Source organism: Malus sylvestris, chromosome 16 (assembly GCF_916048215.2).
Source record: "Malus sylvestris chromosome 16, drMalSylv7.2, whole genome shotgun sequence".
NCBI classification, from domain to species: Eukaryota; Viridiplantae; Streptophyta; class Magnoliopsida; order Rosales; family Rosaceae; genus Malus; species Malus sylvestris.
The window spans coordinates 36261576-36288180 of record NC_062275.1 but is presented as its reverse complement, the minus strand read 5'-3'; the positions used below and the strand labels follow the sequence as shown (position 1 = coordinate 36288180).

The 26605-nt window shown below is 38.1% G+C and overlaps 2 protein-coding genes across 9 annotated transcripts; both read right to left on the bottom strand.

Annotated features, from left to right (window-relative positions):
• Window positions 1-311: 311 nt before the first annotated feature.
• LOC126607203 (probable starch synthase 4, chloroplastic/amyloplastic) lies at window positions 312-10839 on the bottom strand. 2 transcript variants are annotated; one of them, XM_050274707.1, is made up of 18 exons: window positions 10643-10839; window positions 10477-10553; window positions 10229-10363; window positions 9629-9830; window positions 8891-9025; window positions 8059-8163; window positions 7455-7553; window positions 6956-7085; window positions 3629-3679; window positions 3436-3546; window positions 2597-2706; window positions 2341-2509; window positions 1882-1968; window positions 1571-1639; window positions 1172-1285; window positions 958-1019; window positions 751-847; window positions 312-644 (listed from the first exon to the last, which is right to left on the bottom strand). In XM_050274707.1, exons 1-18 carry the CDS (start codon window positions 10768-10770, stop codon window positions 525-527), a joined length of 2001 nt encoding a protein of 666 aa, XP_050130664.1. In that variant the 5' UTR covers window positions 10771-10839; the 3' UTR covers window positions 312-524. The 2 variants fall into 2 exon arrangements, with proteins under 2 accessions (XP_050130664.1, XP_050130665.1); XM_050274708.1 differs by having other exon boundaries at window positions 10229-10352; window positions 10643-10790.
• Window positions 10840-17292: 6453 nt separating this feature from the next.
• On the bottom strand, window positions 17293-26196 carry LOC126607206 (uncharacterized). Of its 7 annotated transcripts, none has more exons than XM_050274721.1 (13): window positions 24597-24834; window positions 24462-24492; window positions 21714-21940; window positions 21536-21630; window positions 21383-21440; window positions 21061-21272; window positions 20402-20519; window positions 19584-19661; window positions 19366-19489; window positions 18646-19262; window positions 18380-18525; window positions 17830-17913; window positions 17293-17691 (listed from the first exon to the last, which is right to left on the bottom strand). In XM_050274721.1, the coding sequence occupies exons 4-13, from the start codon at window positions 21580-21582 to the stop codon at window positions 17583-17585; spliced, it is 1593 nt and encodes a 530-aa protein (XP_050130678.1). In that variant the 5' UTR covers window positions 21583-21630; window positions 21714-21940; window positions 24462-24492; window positions 24597-24834; the 3' UTR covers window positions 17293-17582. The 7 variants fall into 7 exon arrangements, with proteins under 7 accessions (XP_050130678.1, XP_050130679.1, XP_050130677.1 ...); XM_050274722.1 differs by having other exon boundaries at window positions 21714-21825; XM_050274720.1 differs by having other exon boundaries at window positions 24462-24834.
• Between the last annotated feature and the right edge of the window lie 409 nt (window positions 26197-26605).

The following is a 26605-nucleotide window of genomic DNA, read 5'->3' as shown; positions in this document are numbered from 1 at the left end:
AGCCATATTAGTTAGAGCGTATGTGCTCTCCTTAGAGTTCAAGTCCACCTCATGACAATTTAGATTGGTTTAAAACGGTCCGGTTACAATTTCGTACTCTAATAACATAGAACTCGTTTTAGAAATGCTTTTAAAACTACTAAAAGCGCTTTCGGAAAAAAAAATTGTTTTTGGGTTTCAAAAGCACTTGAAGTGCATTTAGGAGAAGCACCAGTTATGTGCTTTAAGTTTAAAAAGCACTTCCAAACACACCCACAACAGAAGAAGAAAGTAGGTTTTGCAGTAGAGAATTACATCCACACTCACCCAAATTGCGTAAATCTGTTTCCACTAATTAATTCTTAAACTGTAACAACTTGACACCATTTTACACACATTAAACAGATACAGAAACCCAACTTTCTTATTCACCCGCTCATACCTACTCGGTTTCGAAACTGTACATCTCTAGAACCCAGCTCTCGGCAACGGAAAACCTGCATAGAGGAATACGCAAGCTCTAACATACGCGTTTATGTACACGTTCACAAATTTTTCAAGGCTGTATACGCAGAAGTATGGATGTCGCAGCACTCAGCATCCCACGAGAAGTCCATTTCCATGGCATCCGTTATCTTTCTCTTCCACTTCGACGGGTTGTTTTTCTTCAAACAACAGGACAGCAAATTTCAACAACTTTAGCATCTTGATAATAATTGGGAGTTTAGAAGAGAATCTGAAAGTTTAATGACCAGGTAAAGAATCGCATACAATTTCATCCAGGGCTTGGCTTAGAGTCATATTTCCAAACGTAGAGCTGATGAAACGTGAGAAATTAGTGGTCTCGTAGTTATGTTCGACAAAGTTCCTGTTCAAAGTTATAGCCAATGAGACATTTATAATTATACTTTCAAATGAAATAACAGCACAAGAAAATATAACCATCTGTACGTTTTCATTCCGAAGAAGAAAACTTACCCGAACCCCTCGTCGTTGGAGTTTACTGTAATTGGAGCAGCTCCGTATATTAAAGCTTTTAGCTACATACAATGAATAATTGGACATCAGACAAGGAAAATTATTTCCGTAAGTACATTTCTCCAGAAATTTTAAAAAGTATTAAAATCAAAACTAAAAGGAGAAAAGACAAGAACATAAACTAATACTGGGGAGACGGAAAGAGATAACTAACTGGAACTTGAAGGTCAGGGTCATGAAAAGATTGGCATAAGATAATATCAGATCCTGCGAAAACCAAATGTGATAACGCTTCATCATTCCCATCTATGAATTGTACATTTGCATCCTGCAGCCATAGGAGAACACAAAATATGTATAGGTGACGCGAAAAGCATGCAACAACTTTTGTTCTCACATCAAAGAAATACTGCCACTTACGACCTAATGGTTACATACATCAAAAGAATAAAAAGAATCTCATAAACACAACTATGGGTTGCATTTAGCTTGAACATATTAGGGTCTGCAGAAACTTTTGTTAAGACGGAAAAGATCAAAATACAAAAGCAATATTCTATAATTTACCACAAATGTCCTCAACACAATGAACAAGAGGCAATGCGACCTGTACCTTCAAGGGTTCATGCAATGATCCCAACTTGTTTACGCTTGATATTTTGCCAATCCCCATGACGATGAACTGTAGGAAGACACTTAACCATCACATCCACGAGAAACAATCTAGAAAAACAACTTAAATACCAGGTTCTTTAAGGAAAGTTTTCCGAAAGAAATGGCTAGTTATTTCTTCCCTTGCTACCAAGCACATTGACCATTATTTTTTTTGAAATTATCCTCTGCACATCGTAAAGGCGTTCAGCAAGTCTCGGCCACTAAGCCATACAATTTTCTGATGAGAAAAGAAAAAGGGGAAGTAACTACCTGTACATCAATCCTGCTAGTTTTCGAAAATACTTCCCTAAGCTTCTCCAGATCAACATCTGATACTTTAGAGAAGATGCATCCAACCTGATAAAATATTCGTAATTTGTTGCATTTCCAGTAAAAATCAGAAAACAAGTATAAAACCTTCCATAAAAAACATAGGTGAAAGGAAGATAAAACAAAAAGAAAGTTAAGTTATTCTGAAGACAAGGCTTCCCTGAGCAAGCAGTCCCATACCATAGATTAATTTCTGAAAGACAATCAAGGCTTAACTCGTTATGTGGATTATTTTGTCAGATAACACACATCTAACTGAAGAATGTTAATTTTGTCCATGTTTTCAACTTTTCACCCACCTAACATGGTTACCTAAGAAATAATAGGTTGTAACACACCAAGTACAAGCTAATGAAAACTAGGTGTTCACAGCTCAAATAACCTCAGATGCATACGTACAAGAAAAGTAGAAGCATGCTCGGATAACCCAAGGTGCTGCAGCAATGCAGCTTTGCAGACTGTTTTCCCTTTCATATCCTTCGCATTATACTGTACAGGAAGAAAGTTGTCCGTGGACGGATCCCAGGTGGAGTTGTCAAATCCACAAGGAGCAATAATCACTTTGTTTCTGAAAGAAAATGGGAACACTACGTGAATTTTCTTTCAGTGTAAGAAATCAGAAGAATCTGCATGAATGTTTGAGTGAGCTACTTACTTGTGAATGTTCAAGGTAGGATCCAACCCATGACTCAGACTCTGAATAACCCTGCCTTTTGAAAGTATGGATGACATAATGACAACTTTATTGGAGTAAACAACTCCACCCTGCAAATTTATAGAAAATAAAACCTCCAGGAAATCCATGCCGAATATTAAAGGAAACTAGAGCTCCCGATAAAGAATGGACTTTGAAGAATGGGAAATAATATTGAATAACAAATGAAATGAGCTGGAAACCAGGACATCATAGCAATGCTGCCCTTTTATGTGTTCTCCAAACTTATATATGGAAGCTGAAATTTGAGGGAATACAATGAAAAAGCAAACATAAAAGAACTAGAGCCTATGTATTGCAACCGTTCATAAATAAATATACTTTATTACCTTGGCCTCCTTCACAATTGTATCATAACCGAGCCAATTTCCATTCAGTTGAAAGTTGAAATGATATATTGATTCTCATTTGAATATTTTAAATTTTATGTATCTACAATTTGAATTAAACAGTAAATCATTCATAAAGTCACCAGGTCAAGGCTGGAATGCATTCTTATTTCACATCATACTCAGGAAAAACAGAAACAATACTCAAATCCTAACCCATGTTGTTACATTGTCAAAATTGGAAAAATTGCGGGAAGTTTCTCAGACATAAGATAAAATAGTGACTTTAACGTCAGAAGACTATAACATGCAGTCATTGAAAAATATCTATCCAACTGTGTATATTATGCGTTAGTTACATGACATAAGATATATAAAGGACGGTGAATTCCTGTATTATCTTGCAAAAAATTATCAAGAGAAGAGAGACAGAATAGCTATGGAATATACCTTCAAGATATTAACGAGATGTGCCTTGGTATTATCTTGCAAACGATCAGGACGGTGAAGTCTAGCAGGATCGAGTCCGCATAACTCTAGTTTCTCTGGATGCTCAAGACACTAAAGTATCGGTACACAGAGCATTATAAATTGGATCCATGTGAGTATGTAAAGTTAAAAAGAAAAATATACAGCTACTTGCCTGTGAGTTGAGGTCATGGCATGTCAATAGAATTCTTGTACCTTCAAGTCCCTGTACAGATGAGGAAAAACAATTATACGGTGGCAAGAATTCCATGCCAAAAATAAATAAATGTTTTTCTCTAACCTGCAACCACAAGTTGGGAAGGGGCAAGAAAAATACAACAAGATACAACAACAACAACAACAACAAAGCCTTTTCCCACTAAGTGGGGTCGGCTATATGAATCCTAGAACGCCATTGCGCTCGGTTTTGTGTCATGTCCTCCGTTAGATCCAAGTACTCAAGTCTTTTCTTAGGGTCTCTGCCAAAGTTTTCCTAGGTCTTCCTCTACCCCTTCGGCCCTGAACCTCTGTCCCGTAGTCACATTTTCGAACCGGAGCGTCAGTAGGCCTTCTTTGCACATGTCCAAACCACCGGAACCGATTTTCTCTCATATTTCCTTCAATTTTGGCTACTCCTACTTTACCTCGGATATCCTCATTCCCAATCTTATCCTTTCTCGTGTGCCCATACATCCCACAAAGCATCCTCATCTCCGCTACACCCATTTTGTGTACGTGTTGATGCTTCACCGCCCAACATTATGTGCCATACAACATCGCTGGCCTTATTGTCGTCCTATAAAATTTTCCCTTGAGCTTCAGTGGCCTACGACGGTCACACAACACGCCGGATGCACTCTTACACTTCATCCATCCAGCTTGTATTCTATGGTTGAAATCTCCATCTAATTCTCCGTTCTCTTGCAAGATAGATCCTAGGTAGCGAAAACGATCACTTTTTGTGATCTTCGCTAGATTGCTCCGGTCATTAGTGTGGATAAGTATATAAATGGATAGAGATAGGAAAGCAAACACAAGATGTACGTGGTTCACCCAGATTGGCTACGTCCACGGAATAGAGGAGTTCTCATTAATTGTGAAGGGTTTACACAAGTACATAGGTTCAAGCTCTCCCTTAGTAAGTACAAGTGAATGATTTAGTACAAATGACATTAGGAAATATTGTGGGAGAATGATCTCGTAACCACGAAACTTCTAAGTACTGGAGTGTGGTATCGTCTTGACTTTCCTTACCTGTCTCATAGGTAGATGTGGCATCTTCTCTGGAAGTACTCTTCCTCCATCCAGGGGTGGTATCTGTAACTGGTGGAGATGCACAAGGTAATGTATCAATGTCACTTGAAGCTTACTTGTAGTTTCAGGCTTGGTCAAGCGCGATACAAACCATGTAGTAGGAGTCCCCCAAGTCGCCGAGCTAGGGGATCTGCTGAAAGAGGTGACAGACAAGGTAAGCAATCAGAGCTCCGGCTGATTGTTCACATTCTCCCTATCTTGCAGGCAGCATGAAGGATAAAGAGAAGAAAAATGAGAAGAGATGATATGGGATACTTTTGCTTTTGAAGAAGTAACTTTCCACAGGCTTATTCTTGAACTGGGCTGGAGGGTTTTCTGGTTTCCTCCAGAGATAAGGCCGACTGAAGAATTTGAGGGTCAAAACAAGTCCATCAAATCTAGAGTATGTTCGACCCTGCTGATATGGGATACTTTTGCTTTTGACAGAGTAATGGAAGTATCGGCACGTGTGCTGTTACGCTTGTCTCCACATGCTTCCTTGTATCCTTCTCACTTGCCCTATCTGTTCCTCAGGCAGATGCGGGATCTTCCCTGGAAGCATAAGATGTTGAAGATGAGTACTCGAGAGCAATGCCAGGTAAGTAATCAGGTAAGGGGTTCCAGGCAGTCAGTTCCTGGCTGGAAGCTTGATTCCAAGTGCTGACTGATTGCTCTCTTTCTCCTTGTCTTGCAGGTAAGAACAAGGCCAAAGGAAAAGACAGGGAAAAAGCATGATATGGGATACTCTTGCTTTTAACCCTGATGATATGAGATATTCTTGCTCTAGTATAGCTTGTTTACAGAGGTATTATCGGGGGGAAAGAAAGCTGAATATTTCGAAAGGCTTCGTTGGGAGTGCCCTCTCAGATAAGAGGAAGGGTTGAGCATTTTTGCAGGTCTGCCTGTCCGTTGGGGATGGAGGTCGACATATATAGGAGTCTCCCTAACATCAAGTAATAATGCTATTCCTTTACCCTGCTTGGTCATAGCACGGTAGTGGGAGCTGCCAGCTTCACAAGTTTTAACTCTGTCAGAGCACTTTGAAAAAGTGGTCTGTGGTATCTGGAAAGCTGATGTTGCGTGTGAAGATTACAGACAAGCTTTATCCAAGGAGATCCAGCTCTTGAAGTTGGGAAAGTGGTGCCTCTTCGGTTTTCGAACAAGCAATCCTGTCGGGGATCTGGCTCTCGAGATTCGGAGAACGATGCCTCTTCGATTTTTGAGAAAGCAATCCTACTGGGGGTCTGGCTCTCGAGATTCGGAGAGCGGTGTCTTTGATTTTTGAGAAAGTAATTATGTTGGGAGTCTGGCTCTCAAGATTCGGAGGGCGGTGCCTCTTCGATTTTGGAGCAAGCAATCTTGTTGGGAGTGTTTTCTCGAATGTGAGTAAAGGTTGGGCATGTTTGCTAGTCTACCTTGCCACGAAGCACAGAGGTTGACACACAGGGACTTTCCAATTATCCAGCAGTGGTACTGTTCCTTTACCCTCTTCGATTTTTGAGAAAGTAATCATGTTAGGAGTCTGGCTCTCGAGATTCGGAGGGCGGTGCCTCTTCGATTTTGGAGCCAGCAATCTTGTTGGGAGTGTTTTCTCGAATGTGAGTAAAGGTTAAAGCAGCCCATGACATCAGTACTGTGATGGACATTTAAGGTACTTAGATTGGCTTCCATGTTGACCACATAAAGTTTTCTGCCTTTCCACATCCTTTACAAATTTCCTTAAACAAGGTGCGAGTTGTATAATGCAGGACAGACATGTTACCACGTAAGCAAGCTGTTAGCATCATACCATCTTCCCCACTACATATTTTCCATAATTCACAGTGAGACATTGCCCTCAAATTATATCCATAGGAAAAGGAGCTTCCTTATTCGGTCCTTATTAAGTAGCTAATTAAGTTATAGCATCTCAACCAGGAATCAAATTTGAAGTATGTATGGCTAAGTACACGATGGGCTGCACACACTTAGCTATTTATTAGATCACTCTGTACACATACATTATAAATTTGTGTAAATGTATATTAAATACGTCTTCCAAGTTGCATTGCATTAAGTTTCATCAAATAAAATGAATTACTTGCAAATTTATTCTTTGAAAATGAATATTAAAAGAAAGGTTCATGCTCGGGAGCAAAGAGAAGGATGTGGTAGTACTTATTTAATGGTATTCAATATAGAGCAAAGAAAATACAGTTTTAAGCTGTACCTGTTTAACAGTAATATCCCAGAAAAGTGGCCCAATAATAGCAGTCTCCCAGTTGTGGATATGTATCACATCAGGACGCTTTCCAGATTTTACAATATAATCCAATGAAGCACGGGAGAAATAGGTAAACCTGAATGCATCAAATACATGAACCATCACAGAAGAAATTGTTCATGGCAGAGCTAGATACCATATTAGATATAATCTCCTAAATATGGAGATACGGCACCACAAAAGTTAGGCCTTTTCTTGTATAGAGAGAGTAAGATACCCATGAGTATCTGAAATTCATGATGGTTTTAAAAGCCCAAAGTGCTCAATATAATTTTATTTCTATGAGAGCATACTAGTTCAAAGAAACCCACTTTCAGTTCATAATACTTTAAGAAAAGGCCAATCTTACGAACCTATGTTTTAGTAAGGTTTCCTCCTCTAAGAACCTCATCAAAATACAACCCAAAGATAAATGGTCAAGAATATGAGTGAAAATTATACTGACCTTTCAAAGTCATCTGAGTAGCCATATAGCCTCTCACGATTGAAAAATGATGAGTAGTATACTGGTTGAATTAATGTAACTCCAATGCCATAGACAACTCTGCATAACAAGTAGATAAAGCTAGATAAATACAGATTTTCAAACATAACACTATAACAACACAGATGCTTTTCTAATAAAAGAGCTAGTTAGAAGTTAGTTGGTACTTTGGATCTAGAACACAGATGCGCACACACCCAAACAGACAGACACGTGAAAGACCTCACCATCACACAGTCCAAGTCGATCAACGTACTAATCAGGTTTCTTAATTTTTCCCCTTTTAGTCTTATGATCCTCAGCAAGAGAGGGCCCATTTAAAAAATAAAAAACATAGCCACAATAGGCTCATGATCATAATACCATGGCCAGTTAATGGGCAATACCCATGAGCCTGGTCAAGTCTGACGTCATATGTTACTGTTAGAACTCAAGTTCTCACCCAAACGGGTTAGCCAAATGTTGTCAGCGGTGTACATTGAACCCAGATATATTCGACTATTACCAAACTGAATTTTCTAAAGCAAATATAAATATAGTGTACAAAGAAACAACTCAAGCTTACCCAGTCCAGATTTTGTTCCCATGCAACTGACCATTGTAATACGAATAACATTCTGCCTCAATTTCTTTTAGGCCTCGAACTTCGTTTAAGTCCAAGCTTGAAAACCTAATCACAAGGTACAGTCATGAATGAAATCATTAGTAATTGTCTAGTTTTCTAGGAAAATTTATTAAAAGGTTTATAGGAACTCGTGTACAAAATAAGTCCATCCTTTTCATTGAATGCACTTTTTCTACCAAAAAACATTCTATAAACCATCGTTTTAAGAAACCATTAGATCCTTCTTTCCCAAAATTTTATCTTCGGAAACAACAATTTGAACAAAGAAAAAGAGAATATTCACATTTTCCATATTCTGCAATCCTACAGGCTTTCTATCTTCATGACCGCGCATTCTAATGAAATAAGCGGCAAGTCTAGAGTACTTCAGATCCCATGAGAAAAGAACAGACCTAAGTGAACATACTTGGTGTAACTATCCCTTCCATCAGCATTACTACATCAGACTTGGTTTCCTCTATCTCCCTTGGCTGTTAGGAATGCGGCAGGCAACTGAATTAAGCAAGAGCTACCTAGTAGATTTCTTGGACTACACGAGGATATGTCAATAGCATACTACTGCCAGAGTACCTACAACAGGTTTCACTAAACCAGTATTATTGTCACAGTTTCATCTTTTCTTCTAGTTATCAACTTATGATCATCCACACATACTCATGAGAGCAGTTTTTGTCTTAAAGTTCTCTATCAAAGAAAACAATATTTAGGTCTTCCATAGTTAAGCACTCTGAGTAAAGAGAAACAAAAATTACAAAGGAGGTCCCATAATTACTTTGGAAGTATCACCTCCACCAAATTCCCCTTCCTTTGTAGTGCACAAGACAAGCCTGTCACATATGAAGCCAAGGATCCGAAAGAGACCAGGGGTGCCATTTCCGTGCAGACATGGACAATGTGAAAGCCATTCCTGAAAGTTTCAAAATAAAACATAACATCACTTTTTGAAAGAGAAAGAAGCAACAAAAAGAATGAGAGTAAACTGCCAATCTCCCCCTGAACTTTCACCTAACTTTTGATTTACCCCCTAAACTCTTAAATTGGAAAATCAAGGACACTAATTTTTTTGGCCGATTCCCCCCCCCCCTCCCTCGGCTGTTAGTTTTCCACAGATTCCAGCATTATCTGCACACCACATGACTTTCCCTTGAGTACAAAAGCGTCACTTCGCTAGACCTTCAGATGCAAAAGCTATAGAATCACACAAATTTGCACAGGTCAACATTCAGAAATCTAGGGTTTTCAATTATTTTAAAGAACAAAGTGACCAAACTACCTCAAATGTTGTGCATATGTTTCCATTTAACAAAAATTTGGATGGAAAAAATGAAAAACTAACAGCAGGGGGAAGCCTGCCAAAAAAATTATTTTCAGTCCTTAATTTTCCAATTAAAAAGTTTTTGTTGGGGGGGGGGGGGGGGTGGGGGGTGTGGAGGGGAATTGAAAGATTGGTATATTGTCTTCCAAGTGTTCAAAACGTAAAACTTTGTTTGTCAAATATGCAAACCACTACCTTTTGATTCTCTCGGAGAAGTGACGAAGTTCAGCTAGAATCTCAGTGTCTCCTTTCTGCAGGGTGTCATTAAATACTTCAGGTAAGCTAAATTTGTTATCCATAACCAGCCTTCTCAAATCGGATGCCTCCACGGTAGTAACCATTCCATTGAGGACCATTGAATCTATCCGAAAGAGTAGCTCCCAACAGCTTACCCTATCTGGTTTACAGTACATCAACAGAAAGACACTATTAAACTAACCCTCATGAACTCTATATGATCACCGACAATTGTCCAAAACAAGTAAAACAACAAAGATTTCATCACATAATGGTACATAAGCCTAAATTAGACCTTTAGTTCCCATAGTTTAGGCTCAATTCAACTGTACTTTTTATAATTCCAATTTCAATAAGTTCATTTGTATAGATTAGTTCCCCAACATTTTCAACGTGCTCCAAATTTACATTTCTGTCACATTGTTTGACAAAAACTTTCAAATTATAACCAAAGCATGTTCATCATGACCCGACTTCACATTGTTAAAAACACCACACCAAATTCTTAGAGTTCAGAATACAAGAAATACTAATACTTATCAGGGATGATTAAGGTACCTTGAGGTCTTGCAATGGCAGCCTGCTTTTCCAGCTCCAGTTGCTCAATCCTATCCACCAACAGCTCTTTCTCTCTGTTGATTTTGTTGAGTTCTTCTACCGCCTTAAAACGTTGCTGGTTTAACTGCAGAATATCTAAATTTTCATTCCAAAATTGCAATGGAATTAAAACAAGTTAAAAATAAATAAATAAACAAAGAGAGAAAAAAAAACATGAATTGCAATTGAGGAGTTTGGTCTTGGCTTACTCTTCTGAGCTTCTCTGAAGAGTTTCCAAATGCCTTCGGCCCGAGAGACGGACTCCGCACTTCCATCGCCCTTAACCCTGAAATTAATTGAGCTTGGAATGATTAGATCAAAGTAAAGCAGAAAATTTAGGTTTTAGAAAATAATGATAACAATTAAGTGACTGACTTCATTTCTGAGGAGGAGGAGGAGGAGGCATTGACGGCGGAGCAGCAAACTAGTGGAGTTGGAGGTTTCTGATGCGGTGGTTGCCACTGCCACGGGCGGAGGATCGAGCTGCTCATCAGCGCCGTCATTTTTCCGACCAAACGGTGTGAGTAATGGAGGAGGACGAGACGATAAAAGTCGTGATTTTCTTTTCTGTAGGGGTGTATTCAATTGTGAATGCGAGAGATTTTAATAGATTTATAAATTCATGGATTTTTATGGAGTTTAATTGATTTGTAGAGATTCTATATAAAATTTTGATTCAATTCCCTCGAAATCTCATGGGAAGAGGTGAGATTTATGAATGTTTAAAATACACTATGAAATCTCTCCAATTTCCTCTAATTCCTCAACTTTCTCAAATTCTTTAAAATCAATTTCTAATTGAATACACTTGGAATGTTATAAATTTCTTTAAAATCTTAATTGAATACACTTGAATTTATAAGGATTTTAATAAACTATTTTAAAATTCTAATTGAATACACCTAGAATTTCAGAGAATCACTTAAAATCATGATTGAATACCCCTAGATTCATTAAAAGAATTAAAATTTATTAAAATCTCAATTGAATACATCCCGTAATTTATTAATTTTGACTTAATTAGCGTTGAAATCAGAATTACTTTTATTAAAATATTACTTACCTGTATCCGCAACCCAACCGGCAACTCTACTGAATTCGTTCTTTTTTGTTTTTGATAACGGGTTAGGTGATTTTCTGTCGGGTTGGATCGGCAACAAATATTTCAATACCAATTTAGGAAAGTTTTGGACCCCAATATTAATTTTAATTTTGGGTTATCATAATTTATCAGAAATTTCGAAACATAATTTAGATTTCCTACAGTTTGCAAGACTTTGATCAATTCATACACGATATGCAATTTGTTTATACCATATTTAGGATCTCGTATTTAGACCTCGTATAAATACTCGGGGAACGTAAATGTAATTATGTAATAAAGGAAGGGGCAAATATGTAATTAGGAGAGGAGCCCTTATTCTATAAAAGGGCCTCCTCACCCTCACAATTCCTAAGTCTCCTCATCCCTCTCAAAGCTCTCACTCTCAGAGCGCTCTCTCCCTCACTTCTCAGAGAAATATAATACAATCAATGTGGACGTAGCCCAAACCTTGGGGTGAACCACGATACATCTTGTGTCATTTACATTTCATGCAGATTCACGGTCGGATTTACGTTGTTCCAAGACCTCCGATTTTGTGCATCAACATTTGATGCCGTCTGTGGGAAACGATATAAAAAGTTGTGTCGGTTCTTTTTTCATTTTTTCACCTCCACCGTGAATTTGCAAAACCCACACAGAAACACAAACTTTGCACACTCCATTACTCTACTTTGCACACCCATTTGATTCGACCAGTGATGATCCAATGCTTAAGCAAAAGCTTACTCGACTCTGCAAAACAACAACATTCAAAACCATGTATGTAGTCAGAGTAGATCGAATCACTCAAGTTTCTCATCCGCTACAAAGCCCAAGCCCACCACCGCCACACCACACTCGTCTTCCTCGTCTGCGCACCCCCAAGCCCTAAACAACTATCAGAACAGCATCGTTAACACGACGCCCTCGCTTCCAATCGGTTCCATGACCACTGACGGCCTCCTCTACGACGCATTACAACCTCCATTCACGACGACGCCACCACGACGTCAACCCAGAACGGGATTCTGTGGAACGTTCTGGAGACGGAGGTTCCGACATCAGAGTTGTTGCTGTTGCAACAATCAAGTTCCGACGTTAGAATCGTTCTCCGACGAGCTTAGTGAGTCGTTATCCCATTTCAATGATTTCAACCAAATAATTCAAAACCATCGTCGAAAAAGCTGCTCTTATTTCAAGCCCAGCAGACTACTTTCTCTCTCGGTTGGTATCTCAAGTTTCGATTTTGGATTCGGGTTCGGGTCGAATGAGTTCGGGTTGTTGAGAAAATGGATCCTCCACTGATCAACGAGTGTTCCTTCTGGGCTTTGTAGCTAATCCACAAACCGAAGAGAGTCGAGTCCAATCCAATCCAGATGGCCAATTCGTGCTGCTGCTGCTGCTGCACCTGGATAACCCACGATTCATAGTGAAGAACTGCAGAGAGGATGCTTCTCCTCTCTCCGCCACTTCCACTGCTTGCACTATCCTCAGTGTCCAACCTTCCTCCTCCGTCGCCGAGCTTAAAGCCGCCTTCTTCGCCAAAGTGAAGCAGTTTCATCCAGATGTAAATAAGGGGAAAGATGCTGATACGATGATCCGTCCGCGTCATCATCCCTGGAGAGTCGAACATGGCCGCCAATTCAGTCCGAGTCGCCGCCGCCCAAATGACCTTCGTCAACGATCTCGCCGCCAATTTTGCCACCTGCTCTCGCCTCGTCAAACTGTTGCCGGAGTAAAATTGATCTACTTTTCAAAAAGTTTTTCATTTATTGGTGCCAAAGATGGTGACAGTCTGAAAATAGCAGAACCTCTAGAGGGTCCAATTTTGCAGCAATACTGCTCCTTGGCAAGAGAATTTGGGATTTGGTTGTCACGAGGAGGGTCCACATATATTGAGCCCTTCACAGTAGGCCCGCATCAATAATCCGATAGCCGGAACCCTGTTCTCGAAGCTCTCCGACGACATCGTTCTGAACATCCTCGTCAAGCTCAAGGAGGACCCGCGGGACTGGGCTCGACTCGCCTGCACCTGCACCAAGATCTCCTCCATGATCCGCTACACTGCTTTTTACAGTAGATGAGGCACCAAAGCTAGATGCAGGGCATGCCGCATGTGGCTCCATCCAACCCATACGGCCTGGACCAGGTCCCATGGCACGAGGATCATCGCTGGGACAGGAACAGGAACTTTCTTCAGTTTTTGGAATTTTCTTCTTGCTTCAGATCTCTACCGAGGGATGAGTGGGCTGTATTAGTTGAAAGAATATTTCAAAAATAGGAAAAGAGAAAAAGAAAAGTAAAAGGCAATTGGCTGGCGACAGTAATGCAACTTTGTTGCTTTCCTATCATGCTTCCCTACTTTTTCATCCCAGTAAGCAGAAAGAATCCAACCCCTGCAGTTTGAAAAGCAGAGACGCAGTGGGAAATAAAGCAGAAATGCAGAAAGCAAAAGCAAGGAGCGGGGAGATCAAGAAAAGCATCAGCCAAAGAGAAAGTAAAAGTGAGGAATAAACATCCCATCAGAATAATGTGATTTACTTTTGTTATTTTTGAATGATGTAATTTATTTTATCTTTCGAAAACATCTGTAAAAACCCCCATCAGAGGGTAAAAAAATAAAAAAAAGCCCAAAATAATGGGCTGGCATGTTGTGGAGAGCAAAGGCCCATAAACCCAAAATAGCACCAACTAGGTTATTAAAAGTACGCCCAGTACTCCCCAATTATTCGGCAACCCGCCGCTATTACTACCAACTAGGTGACCAAAAGTACACCCAGTACTCCACAATTGTTCGGCAACCCGCCACTATTACCACCAACCAGGTGATCAAAAGTACGCCAAATACTCCAAATTATACATGAGCATTACTAATGTCATTCATACATAAACATTCATGAGCATCACTCATGACAATCATACATAAACATTCATGACCATCATTCATGTCAACATTCATGAGCATCACTCATGACAACATTCATGAGCATCACTCATGACAACATCCATGAGCATCACTCATGTCAATCAACATAAACATTCATGAGCATCACTCATGTCAATCAGCTTCAAAAGCTTTTTTTACAAAAGCTCTAGCTTCAAAAGCTTCATTTACAGAGCTCCAGCTTCAAAAGCTTCATTTACAAAAGCTCTAGCTTCAAAAGCTTCATTTACAGAGCTCCAGCTTCAAAACTTCACTTGCAAAGCTTCACCTACAAAACTTCAGTGCAGGGTATACAAATACCACATCCGAACAACCGCCACTTCGGCCCATATATGGATTCAATTTGAAGTCTCCAGCCAACAGACTCTATTGACCGAAGACTTGGGGGACTACATCATGTACCATATATTGGGCCTCAACTGGGCCTCATGAAAAATATTTGGGGGACTTAGCCCATTACTTATGTATTGAGGAGCGTGCCCTTATTCTATAAAAGGGACTCCCTCACTTTCATTAAAGAGCACCCATTGTTCATGTACTGAGGAGCGAGCTCTTATTCTATAAAAGGGACTCCCTCACCTTCAAACGTCGCAAGACGAGCCAACCAAGGCAACATAAGCCACGAGCCGAACAGCCTCACAGGGTGTACTACTTCTAGTTGAACGTCATTTCAGATTGAGCACTGCCTCATATCGAGCATCAGTTTAAGACAGCATCTAGTTACTTCGGCCCATACATGGACTGAATTTCAAGTCTCTAGCCAAAAGACTATATTAATTGAAGACTTGGGGGACTACTGTTTATACCATATTTAGGGCCTTGTATTTAGACCTCGTATAAATACTCGGGAGACGTAAATGTAATTATGTAATAAAGGAAGGGGCAAATATGTAATTAGGGGAGGAGCCCTTATTCTATAAAAGGGCCTCCTCACCTTCACAATTCCTAAGTCTCTCCTCACCCTTCTCAAAGCTCTCACTCTCAGAGCTCTCTCTCCCTCATTTCTTAGAGAAATATAATACAATCAGTGTGAACGTAGCCCAAACCTTGGGGTGAACCACGATACATCTTGTGTCATTTACATTTCATGCAGATTCACGGTCGGTTTAACGTTGTTCCAAGACCTCCGGTTTTGTACATCAACACAATTCATGCTCATGGTTCATCTCAAACTATCATGTGGAGACCACTTCATGCACCTAAACTCGAAATTAATTTAGATGGCTCGGTGGTGGGTTCTAAGACTGCCGCTGGGTTCGTCATTAGATATGCTAATGGTTCACCTATTATGGTTGGCGCCTACAATCCTAGAGAAGCTACAGTTTTCCACCATTTAATATATTTTTCTATTTTTTGTGATCTTTGTACGTTAGTACGTGTGGATTATATATATATATATATATATATATATATATATATATATATATATATATATATATATATATATATATATATATATAAGATAATGTTTGTGAAGTTTGCATTTCATTTCCCTTTCCAAATTGATACTTAATTTTTCGAATATTTCTATGAAAATATCAGCAATTTCGTGGATATTTTAAACACGGATAGTAACGGACAAAGCAAAGGTGAATCAACAGCCAAAATTAAAAGTAAGATACAAGATTTTTTTTCGATAGAAAAAAAGTAAGATGCACGATATTTTTGATAAAAAGAAATAGTGCTTTCATGGACTTTCTAGTTGAACTCTTGAACCAAAAGCCAACCTAAGCAAAGGCGAGTCCTTCACAAGAAACAGATGGATTCTGATCTGAAACTTGCACCTGCCTCACACTAGTCTCAATCTCAAATTTTCTCATTCTTTATTTTTTCTAATAAAAATATGGATCGCCTACAATGCGACGTCCCACTCAGAAATACGAATATTAAGCAAGATCTAACGGGTGGCTTTAACTCCTTGTATGCAAAGATCTAACCCCCTAATTTTCATAAACCACTAAGCAGTACGTACCATGGAAGAAAAGTTACCAAAATATATCCGAAAATACTTCCCAATGCACCTTGGGTGTCATTTTGTTTAGGGTAAATCATCAAAATGGTCCATGAGATTCCAAATCGATAAAAGTGGTCCATGAGATTGTCCACCATCCATCATTTTGGTCATTCCGTTAAAAACTCCATGAAGTGTCCCGGAGCTCTTGGCCAGAAGTTTGGACAATTTTCAAAGCTTCATAACTCAATCGTTTCTTAACCAAATTCGACCCATAATATATCAAAATGAAGATTGGAAAGTGTAGAATAAGATTATACCTATTTCGAAGCCCAATGGTTGCCGGAAAATAGCCTTAAAGTTGACTGGTCGTCAGAGTGAAAACTTGAAAACTCGCCGGAAACTGGGTAAACTTTAAACGTTCATAACTTCTTCAATACTCAACGAAATCAAGTGATTCAAAAATGAAAATCATACTTCTCGAGACCAAGACAGCCACTTTCAAGCTGTTTTCCGGCTAAACCACGGCGATTTAGCCGTACAAAAAAAAAACACCATTCTCTGTCTCATTGAGAAGTATGATTTTTGTTTTTGAATCACTTGATTTCGTTGAGTATTGAAGAAATTATAAACGTTTAAAGTTTACCCAATTTCCGATGAGTTTTCAAGTTTTGACGAAAAACCAATCAACTTTGAGGTTATTTTCTGACAATCTACAACAACCATTGGGCTTCAAAATAGATATAATCTTATTCTACACTTTCCTATCTTCATTTTGATATATTATGAATCTAATTTGACTAAAAAACGATTGAGTTATGAAACTTTGAAAATTGCCCAAACTTCTGACCAAGAGCTTCGGAACACTTGACGGAATTTTTAACAAAATAACCGAAATGATGGATAATGGACAATCTCATGGACCACTTCTATCAATTTAGAATCTCAAGGACCAAAGTAATGAGTTATGCAAATCTCATAAACCATTTTGACGATTTACCCTTTTGTTTATTAGTAGGCGGAGGGGAGTCTTGCAAAACCAAAAATAAAGCCACAAAATGCATCTTCATCCCCACTCTCCAGCACCCAAAAAACTACATCCTACATTATTTGACACTGGAAATACATTTGAATTTGCAACCAAAAAAATCTCCTACAGCTTCAGGATAATTTAGTCCCAAAACATCAACTCCACTTTAACAAGAGCAAAATACAATGTTGGTTAGACTTAAATTGACCAAAGAAATTTTTTTATTTTTTTGTTTTTTTATATTTTTGTCAAGTGAAGCGAAAAAAATTCCCCTTCCTTCACTTCCCTTCCCTGTGGCTGGTCACTCTAATGACCGAGCTTACGCTTGCGATTTTGTTTAGCCATCCTTTCCCTCCTTTCTTCTTCTTCTATCAACCTAGCCTGCTCTTCGTCCTCCCTTCTTGCGATTAGCGCACTGCAACATCACAACAAATATATCATCTCAGAAAGGCTCATACACCACAATGTACGTTATCTATCAGATACAAGTGCAGTTAGAGTTAAGAAATCACATAATCATGATACTTTACTGATAGTGAAACACCATGCTTACCTTCGTCTCTCCTCCTTCATAATATCTTCAAAGTTCGCCTCCATATCACTATCGTCGTCGTCACTAGCGTATCTTTCTGGTTGACTGCAAGAATTTCGGATTGATAATTAGAACAATATTATACAGTTCCTAACTTCGTTAACCACCAAAGTTTCAAACCAAGATGAAAATTCTTGAAATGGGCATCTACCAATACGCTCAGCTCTAGTAATGGCCAACACCAGGCAACTTTCAATCACTGATTTTACAAAAATCATTCCATAAATTCCAATTTGTTAAGATCAGGCATGTCATCAAGTTAAAATACCTTCAGGCTTCAATTGTATATAAAAAAAAATGTATTCAACGTAGCAGAATGAAATATAAACAAACATATTTGGCGGGCATTTAACTTTTACATTGTTAACCATGAATTGACCAAAAAGAGCTAAACTGCATCCAGTAGCCTAATGTCATTTCAGCAAAGCTGAATTTTGAAATCAACCTCAGGCTTTACAACCATTTAAAAATTAAGAACAGAAGAATAAAAAATAATGAAAACGCTACTTACCGAAACATTTTTCTGATCTCACTTCTAAAATCCAGACCCGGTTCATCATCATCTGGGTGCCGTCTCATAGGCTTCTTTTTGGGAGCATGCTCTTGAGACACAGGACGTGACGAGATTTGCCTTTGCATTTGTGGCTTGTTTATGTGCTAAATTCCATGAAAAGTTAACAGATATTATGCACTTATAAAAAAAACTACAGAAGTAGGTCTCTGGAAAATTTGCCATTCAAGGGAAAGAAAATATGTAGCAGATGGTGGGATTCATACCTGAGGTCTTGACAATCCTGATGACTGTTTCAGTAACACTTTGGGCTTATTAGATTCTTGTACTTCTTTTTTTTGTTGCAACTGCTGCCTTGGAATAGATGACTGCAACTTTGAAAGAGGTGGTCTGGGCACACCAGACATGGGATTCTTTAGGCCTGGTGTAGAAGCTTTCCTCTCAGTGGTTGAAGCAGGCATCTTAGACGGCAATCTTTTTGTCTCTAGAGGCCGGCCAGGCACATTTCCACCTATGCTACCAAGCTGTCTTCTCGAGTCCATTGATGTTGAATCGGGTCGTCTACTGGCAGAACTCAACTTATTGGGCCCCACTTTAGAATGCATCTGTCCATTCATAGATACCAGTTTCCTTTCATCACGACGGCCAGGTACAACTCTACCATTATTTGCTGAAGGTACATGTCTGCCATTATTTGCTGAAGGTACATGTCTACCATTATTTGCTGAAAGTACATGTCTGCCATTATTTGCCGAAGGTACATGTCTTCCATTATTTGAGGAAGGTACAGGTCTGGCATTATTTGATGAAGGTATATGTCTGCCATTATTTGATGAAGGTATAAGTCTGCCATTATTTGTCGCCATTTGACTAGACCGCACCTCTTTAACATCAGCAAAAAACCCGTATAAGTTCCTCAATGAAAATAGAATGTTCAATGACCCATAAATAGAGAGCCAGATAAGAGGTATTAGATCACAACACACCAGAATTTGGAACAGAGACATTTTGAGGTGGTCGATCCTTTGTAGAGGCTGGGGGCTCTGCATCGTCAGAAAGTAAAAACGAGTAATCTCTTGTATCCTTGATCTTTTGTACTTTACTCTTAACCTGCACCTTCCAGAAATTCCATTAGCACATAATAAGGCAACTAGAAGACTAATTCAGAGGGAAAACACCAACAAAAACAATTTGCTCCAAGCACCTCATTAATGACTTTGGGTTTCTGATCATTTGATACAGATTTCGATCCAGCAGAGGTTGATCCAGAGCTCTTCTTGTTCTGCAAAGGCAAGTGCCATCATCAAATTAATGCACTATAACTTATAGACATGTTTTTGTGTTAAAACAAAAAAGAAGAGTTGCAACAAAATATTTTTCTGCAACAAGATTTTAGGCATGTAAAAAATCTTATTAAGCATATCATTGTAAACATTAGCATGTTCATAAAATGAAGAGAGTTCCAAGAAAAAAAAAATTTTGTTACATAAAAAGGAATAGCCAATGCCAGGGTTAAAAACTAAACAAAATAAGCAGCAAGACACAAATCAGGCATGCCAAGTAAGTAAAGTTTCAAGATATAAACCTATACGGGTAAATCTAGAAATTCCCAGACCCTCACCAAGAATCGAGTGATCAGTAACCCTTTCATCAAATTTAAGATTAGAACCAATAAAGGAGGTGGAAGGCAAAAGCAACTCCAAAATGGTTCTAGCAACAATAAGATTGTAAATTACACCACATGGAAAGAAGAATCTCAAATAATATGCATGTCAAATCAATTTCTTTGAACAAACTAAAGTTCCCAAAAATTTCCACAAATAACAAGATACGACATAACACACAAATTACAGGGCCAAAACTATCCCATAATCATTTTGGGATCAAGACGGCATAAGTGGACTCATTATATGTGTAAAGTGTAGACCAATTGTATATGACAGGTACAGAAAAAAGTCAATGTGAGCAAGTAATGTTATGAATTTATGAGCTATATCAAAAAGAGGGAGTAATAATACATACATGATGGACAGAGTTGGTAGCACTGGATGTTAGGTGCTTGGTTTCTAACAACGATTTGCTTTCTTGAATCACTCTCTCAGCAATAACTGGTTGAGATGGGCCAAAGAAAGATCCAAAACTGCAGAATAAGTAGGGAAACAATTCAAAATCAATTTCAAAACTTCTATTTTACCAATTACCACTATATTGTCCACAGAAAAATTATGAAACAAATCATCTGTCTGATAACCTCATCACAAAAAACAGAAAACAAGGAACTGCAAATAAAGTTGCAAGGATGACACCCTTCAGAATGTATTCTCATTTCTCTATATTACTTTCAGACGGTGATATCCCTGGAAAAAAAAACATTAGCCTGTCCTAGAAATTGCAACTATAAAACCTATATCGTTAGAGTCTCTGGTAGAATGCAAGCAAATAAATACATTACAGAACTATTTTAGTTGCATCACTTACTGCTTCCCTACAACTTCAGATAACAAGGCCAGATATTGTTCATCAAATAATCATTGGTTACTTACAATAAGGAACCATTGAACCTAGTAGTAGAAACAAACAGAACCGCCTGCCTTGTCTTACTAAGAAAGCATGGATTTTCCACGAAGGAAAAACAGCGGTCATATAGAAGGAAAAACAGTGGTTATACAGTAGTTACTCACTTGTCATAGGGGAGCTTCTTCTTTTTATTACTGGGGTTGGCCAAAGAAGAACCACTTTTCTTCTTTCGTAATTGTTCTTTCAAGCGTTGTCTCAACTCAAGGTATGCCAATGCTTCCTTGGTAGGCTTTGGATCTTCCTCTTCCTCTTCATACTCTTCACCATCCTCATCGTCCTCATAATCCTCATATTCGTCGCCTGACTGACCATAATCCTATCCCAAAAAATTGTCAAACTAATTTTCTCCAAAAAATAATAGAGTATCAATATCGAAAATTTACATATAATAAAAAACAAATAGACGAAGATCCGAAATTTGCTTACATCTCTATCATATCCCCGCATTTCCCTCTCGAATTGAACAATTACAAATGCAAAGTACCTGAAAAATCACAAAAGAAAACCCTAATTTTTATTATGCTGAACTGAAACAATTGTTCAAAATCGGCAATTTTCGTCAAATCAAACAATTATAACCAAAACCCATATAGGCTCTGTTTGATTCCATGGATTTGGCATTGCATTTGTGCCCTAATTTTGAAATTGGCCAACCCAATGCCGAATCTGCAGTCCTGATGCATAAATTTCATTCCGAAACTATGAAATTCCAATTCCAAATCTCCTTAAACTGCAAAATCAGAACGAAACTACTCACCTGAAATTCCTTTCAACCACAACGCCGATCGAAAATCTTGAGGCCTCTGAAATTGAGGATAATCTGTGCGGAGCCGCTAAAAGTGCGATTCCAATTCGTCTGCCTTCAAGCCCTAGGTATCGAAAACCAAGTTCGATTGAAGACAAATGGATACGATGCGATCAGAAATCTCGAAGAGAGAATCTGCAAGCCCTAATTTGTACAGCTTTGGGGTTCGACCAGTTACTCTGAAATGGAGAGTCCAATTTTCGGAATAAAACTAGCGTGCCCGCGCGTTGGAACTATTGGATGTAAAAATGCATAAAAAACACATGAGAATACGGTGTAAAATGATACGTAAGCCAGTTTTGTGCTGAGAAGGCAGGCACACATCTTAATCAAAATGAAAAATTATGTCTAAGGATTAGATCTAGTATATTTCAGCTAATGATACAACTGCCTCTGAATTCTATGTTGCAAACTTGCCTATTGAAAGGCCTTTGAATTTATAGCCTAAATCAGCATTGCACCATTAACTCACATTATTAAATCGGAATAAAAACACTGAAAAACATATGAACTCATGCCCAACTGTGATATCTGAACAAAACAAAGCCTTCAGATCAAAGCAAAAAACTGAAGATGGTCACCTGAATTCAATAAAAACTGAAATATGATTACTCTTAAGCATGTTTTTTTTTCAGGAATCAGTAAAACTTGAAAATATCCCAAACAGACTCTTATACCTCATGTATCCAATAGAGCATGAATTTCTAAAGGAAAAACTTGAAATCATATACGTAAGAGTTGTGTTCCCTCAGCCAGATAAAAGTGAGAAAGACAAAGTTTTCCAAAATTCTAATAACTTTACATATTATCAATTTCGCAACAAAACACATTGGTTCCAGCATTAACAACATAAAAAGTTTTAAAATTGCAACAAAACACATTGGTCCCAACATTATTAAACTTGACCCTACACTACATATCAAAATTTACTCATTGCTCTCACAAATCCAAAATAATGTAGATATCACTCTTCTAATTTTATCACGACTACCTCAAATCTTATGAATCAAGCATAACCATCACAACAAGTCAAATGAAAAAAAGCAGCTGTGGATTTAAATAAAATTGCTAGCACAAAAATCAGCAAGAAAATATGCATTACCAATTAACAACCCAAACATGCACAAAAAAGGGCCCAAATCACCAAAACAAAACCAAAAAAAAAAAAAAAAAAAAAAAAAAAATTCAGCCACAAAGAAAATAAAGGAAAAAACAAATAATACATTTATATACCTTTAGCACAGAGAGTTCCAAGAATCAGAATCAAAAATCCAAAAATCTGAAAGGGACAGTTTTCCGGATCAAGAAAACAAAATGCATCAGACACGCACAATAACGATCCAACGAAAAACAAAAGATCGAAACCATATAAGCTGATAAACATGCAAAACTCACCTGGAAACGTTGGATTAGGTCGGTCTCAACCAAGTTCGAAGCGAACCCAAGATGGGCACAAAATTTCTGAAATCAAAGAGCAAAGCCCATGAGATATTAACAAAAAGCGTCCAAAGGGCTTCTTTAGCCAATTCACTTTGCAGCGCATGCATCTTAAGTTGAAGTATGTAAAACTAAAATTGCAATTTAACCATTCTACATCACCGCCCTTCATTTTTTTTTTTTCTTCTGAGTTTCTTTCAAATCAAACCTAAAGCAGCCAAAACCCAAAAAGAGCATGAAACAAAGTTTACTATCTCTATCTGCAATTTAATCCATGCGGTCCAATAGAAAATCAAATAAGCAAATGAAATGAAAACACCGAACTAATTATAGAAATTTAATTAGTACAAAAAACCCAGGTAGAATGTCAATTCATAAATCACATGTAATCACAGATAAATAACAATCTTGGTATTTGTGAACTAAGGATAAGCTGATTTAGAATCACGATTCGTAATATTAGTCTTCAGATCTGTAAGCGACCAACAATCTGTCAGAGCAATACCATTTTGTTTTTCCACTAATCCACATGAGATGAAACCCAAACATGTCAAAAAAATTTGTGCCTTTCAACACAGTCAACACATGGATTAGTCCATTGACATTTAGCTTAATGAACCATTGTTCTTTAGCTTTACCACATGGCTGCAATTTTATATACAAACATTAGTCATTTAACACAAATTTTCAAGATTGTCTGCGTGTTCACCAAAAACACAAAGGCTTCCAAAATTCCAACGACCCTTTTAATTTCTTCTCAAAAATTCAAAATCCATTTTGATCCAAACTGGAAAAAAAGCAAAACCATAAAAAAGCACACGCAAATAATTTTAAAACAACTGCACTCGCACAGTTTATATCACCAAGAACATATAAAAAAAATTTAAATCACAATCTAAACTAATGTTTCCTCTCCTCCTCTCCGTGTTTGTAACCCCTTGCAACATAAAACCCAGAAAAACAAACCTTCACACAACCTCAACAACTCCTCTCATAAAAAACTACGAATCCATTTAAATCCAATAATTACCAATCCATGTCCGAATAGGAAAAAAAGCAGAAGCGCAAAAAAATTACAACAACGTTGCAAATACCAGCAAATAAGAGATTTGCCAACTGAAGAACAAAAACTCAAAATTCTCCTTTAACAGGGAAAACCCAAGAGAGCACCACAATTGACAATAAAAGGAAACGATTAAGGTTTCATCAAAACAAAGGAAAAACCAAAAATAAAAACCAAAAGAAAATGATTATAAAATATACCTTAGTTGGATCACACTTGTTCCACAGCGGGCTGCAAAGACGCCACCCTTGAAAAGAGGTGTAAATCGGCCAAAAACCCAGCCACAACCCAGAAATCTCAAACGGAAAAAAGAGGAAACAGCATGAATTCTTTACCTCAATTAGAGATGTCGAAACCCTCGGAACGCAAAAAATCCCAAATCTAAATAGACGCACAACGGCCCGGCAACCACAAAATCCCTTAAACCACGAAAATCAGCAACCCCGTGAAAGAAAGCACGGATATCACAGGGAAATAGAGGATTGGAAGAAAGAACGGCAAAACGAAAAGAGCAAAAGCCGAAATAAGGAAAAGCAACGAAGGTACAAAATCCTAACTCGTTAAGAAGACTCGAAGTCGAGAGAATAAGATGAGCGATGCGTGGAAAACATGGACACAAACGGAAAGAAAACAGAGAAGCGAGGGCAGTTCCGTCCGGACACTGGTGATCTACAGTGCCGGGGAATCTCACGTTTAGTATATATGAATTTAAATACATTCCATCAAGTAAATATGTTACGATAGGTGAGCTATTCTCATTGCGCCACATCACATCAGTTTATAACCTAAGTATTGTCCTTTCCGTTTGCCTCTCGCTTCTCCGGACAATTTGGCAAAAATTTCAAAATTCCATTTTTGTCATTGTCCCTATTTCTTTTCTCTGCGTTGTATTCAAGGTTTAAAAAGACATTAAGCGCTACACGGGTAGCCAGCTGAAGCTTTAAATCTAGGCACAGAGCTTAGTGCTAAGCGAATTAGGTGAGTTCAAATAAATTTATTATATATCATTTAAATAAGTGTTAATTTATACATAAAAATATATAATTATATTGAGATAACAAAAACTACAAAATAAAATGATATATAGGTTTAAAGTATTAGAACATAAAGAAAATGTGGAAAACAAGCTTAGAATATGTGTTCAGTATTCAATAAGTCTCTTACAATTTATTAAAAAAATAAAAATAAAAATAAAAGTTGTATATTTTTTGTCTAAGCTAGAATCGCGATTTAGATAGATCTGATAGGACAGACTCCTAAGACCATCTTCAACCCTGGCCTATAACTTATTTTTCCCCTTTTGTTCTCCCCACTCCCGAGACTCCTAAGACCATCTCCAATCCTGACCTATAACTTATTTTTCCCTTCTGTTCTCCCCCCCCAACAAAAATCCAATCCAACCCAAGCTTAAAATTGGACCTAAAACCTAAAACAAAGCCAAATTTAGCACAAGATTTAGCCCAGGATTAGTGGGGCTGGCCCACCACATATGTATATTTTATTTAGTAAATTCGTTGAATCCAATGGTTAAGATCTAATTTGATGAAATTCAATGGTAAAAAAAAAAATTAACGGTCCAAATTTAAGTCTAACGGCTAAAATAATAATTTTTATTATGCTGAACTAAAGCAACTATTCAAAATTGGCAATTTTCGTCAAATCAAACAATTATAACCAAAACCCATATAGGCTATATTCGATTCCATGGATTTGGCATTGCATTTGTGCCCTAATTTTGAAATTGGCCAACCCAATGCCAAATCCGCAGTCCGGATGCATAAATTTCATTTCGAAACTATGAAATTCCAATCCCAAATCTCCTTAAATTGAAGATCAGAACAAAACTACTCACCTGAAATTCCTTTCAACCACAACGCCGATCGAAAATCTTGAGGCCTCTGAAATCGAGGATAATATGTGTGGAGCCGCTAAAAGTGCGATCCAATTCGTCTGCCTTCAAGCCTTAGGTATCGAAAACCAAGTTCGATTGAAGACAAATGGATACGATGCGATCAGAAATCTCGAAGAGAGAATCTACAAGCCCTAATTTGTACAGCTTTGGGGTTCGACTGGTTACTTTGAAATGGAGAGTCCAATTTTCGGAATAAAACTAGCAATAGTGGCGGCGCGTTGCTGCGGGTGTTAAAACTATTGGATGTAAAAATGCATAAAAAAACATGAGAATATGGTGTAAAATGATATGTAAGCCAGTTTTGTACTGAGAAGGCAGGCACACATCTTAATCAAAGTGAAAAATGATGTCTAAGGATTAGATCTAGTGACACACCCCGACTTAAATCAAGGTGTGATAGCCGTCACGTGAGGGTGACATAGCCATGTGCGC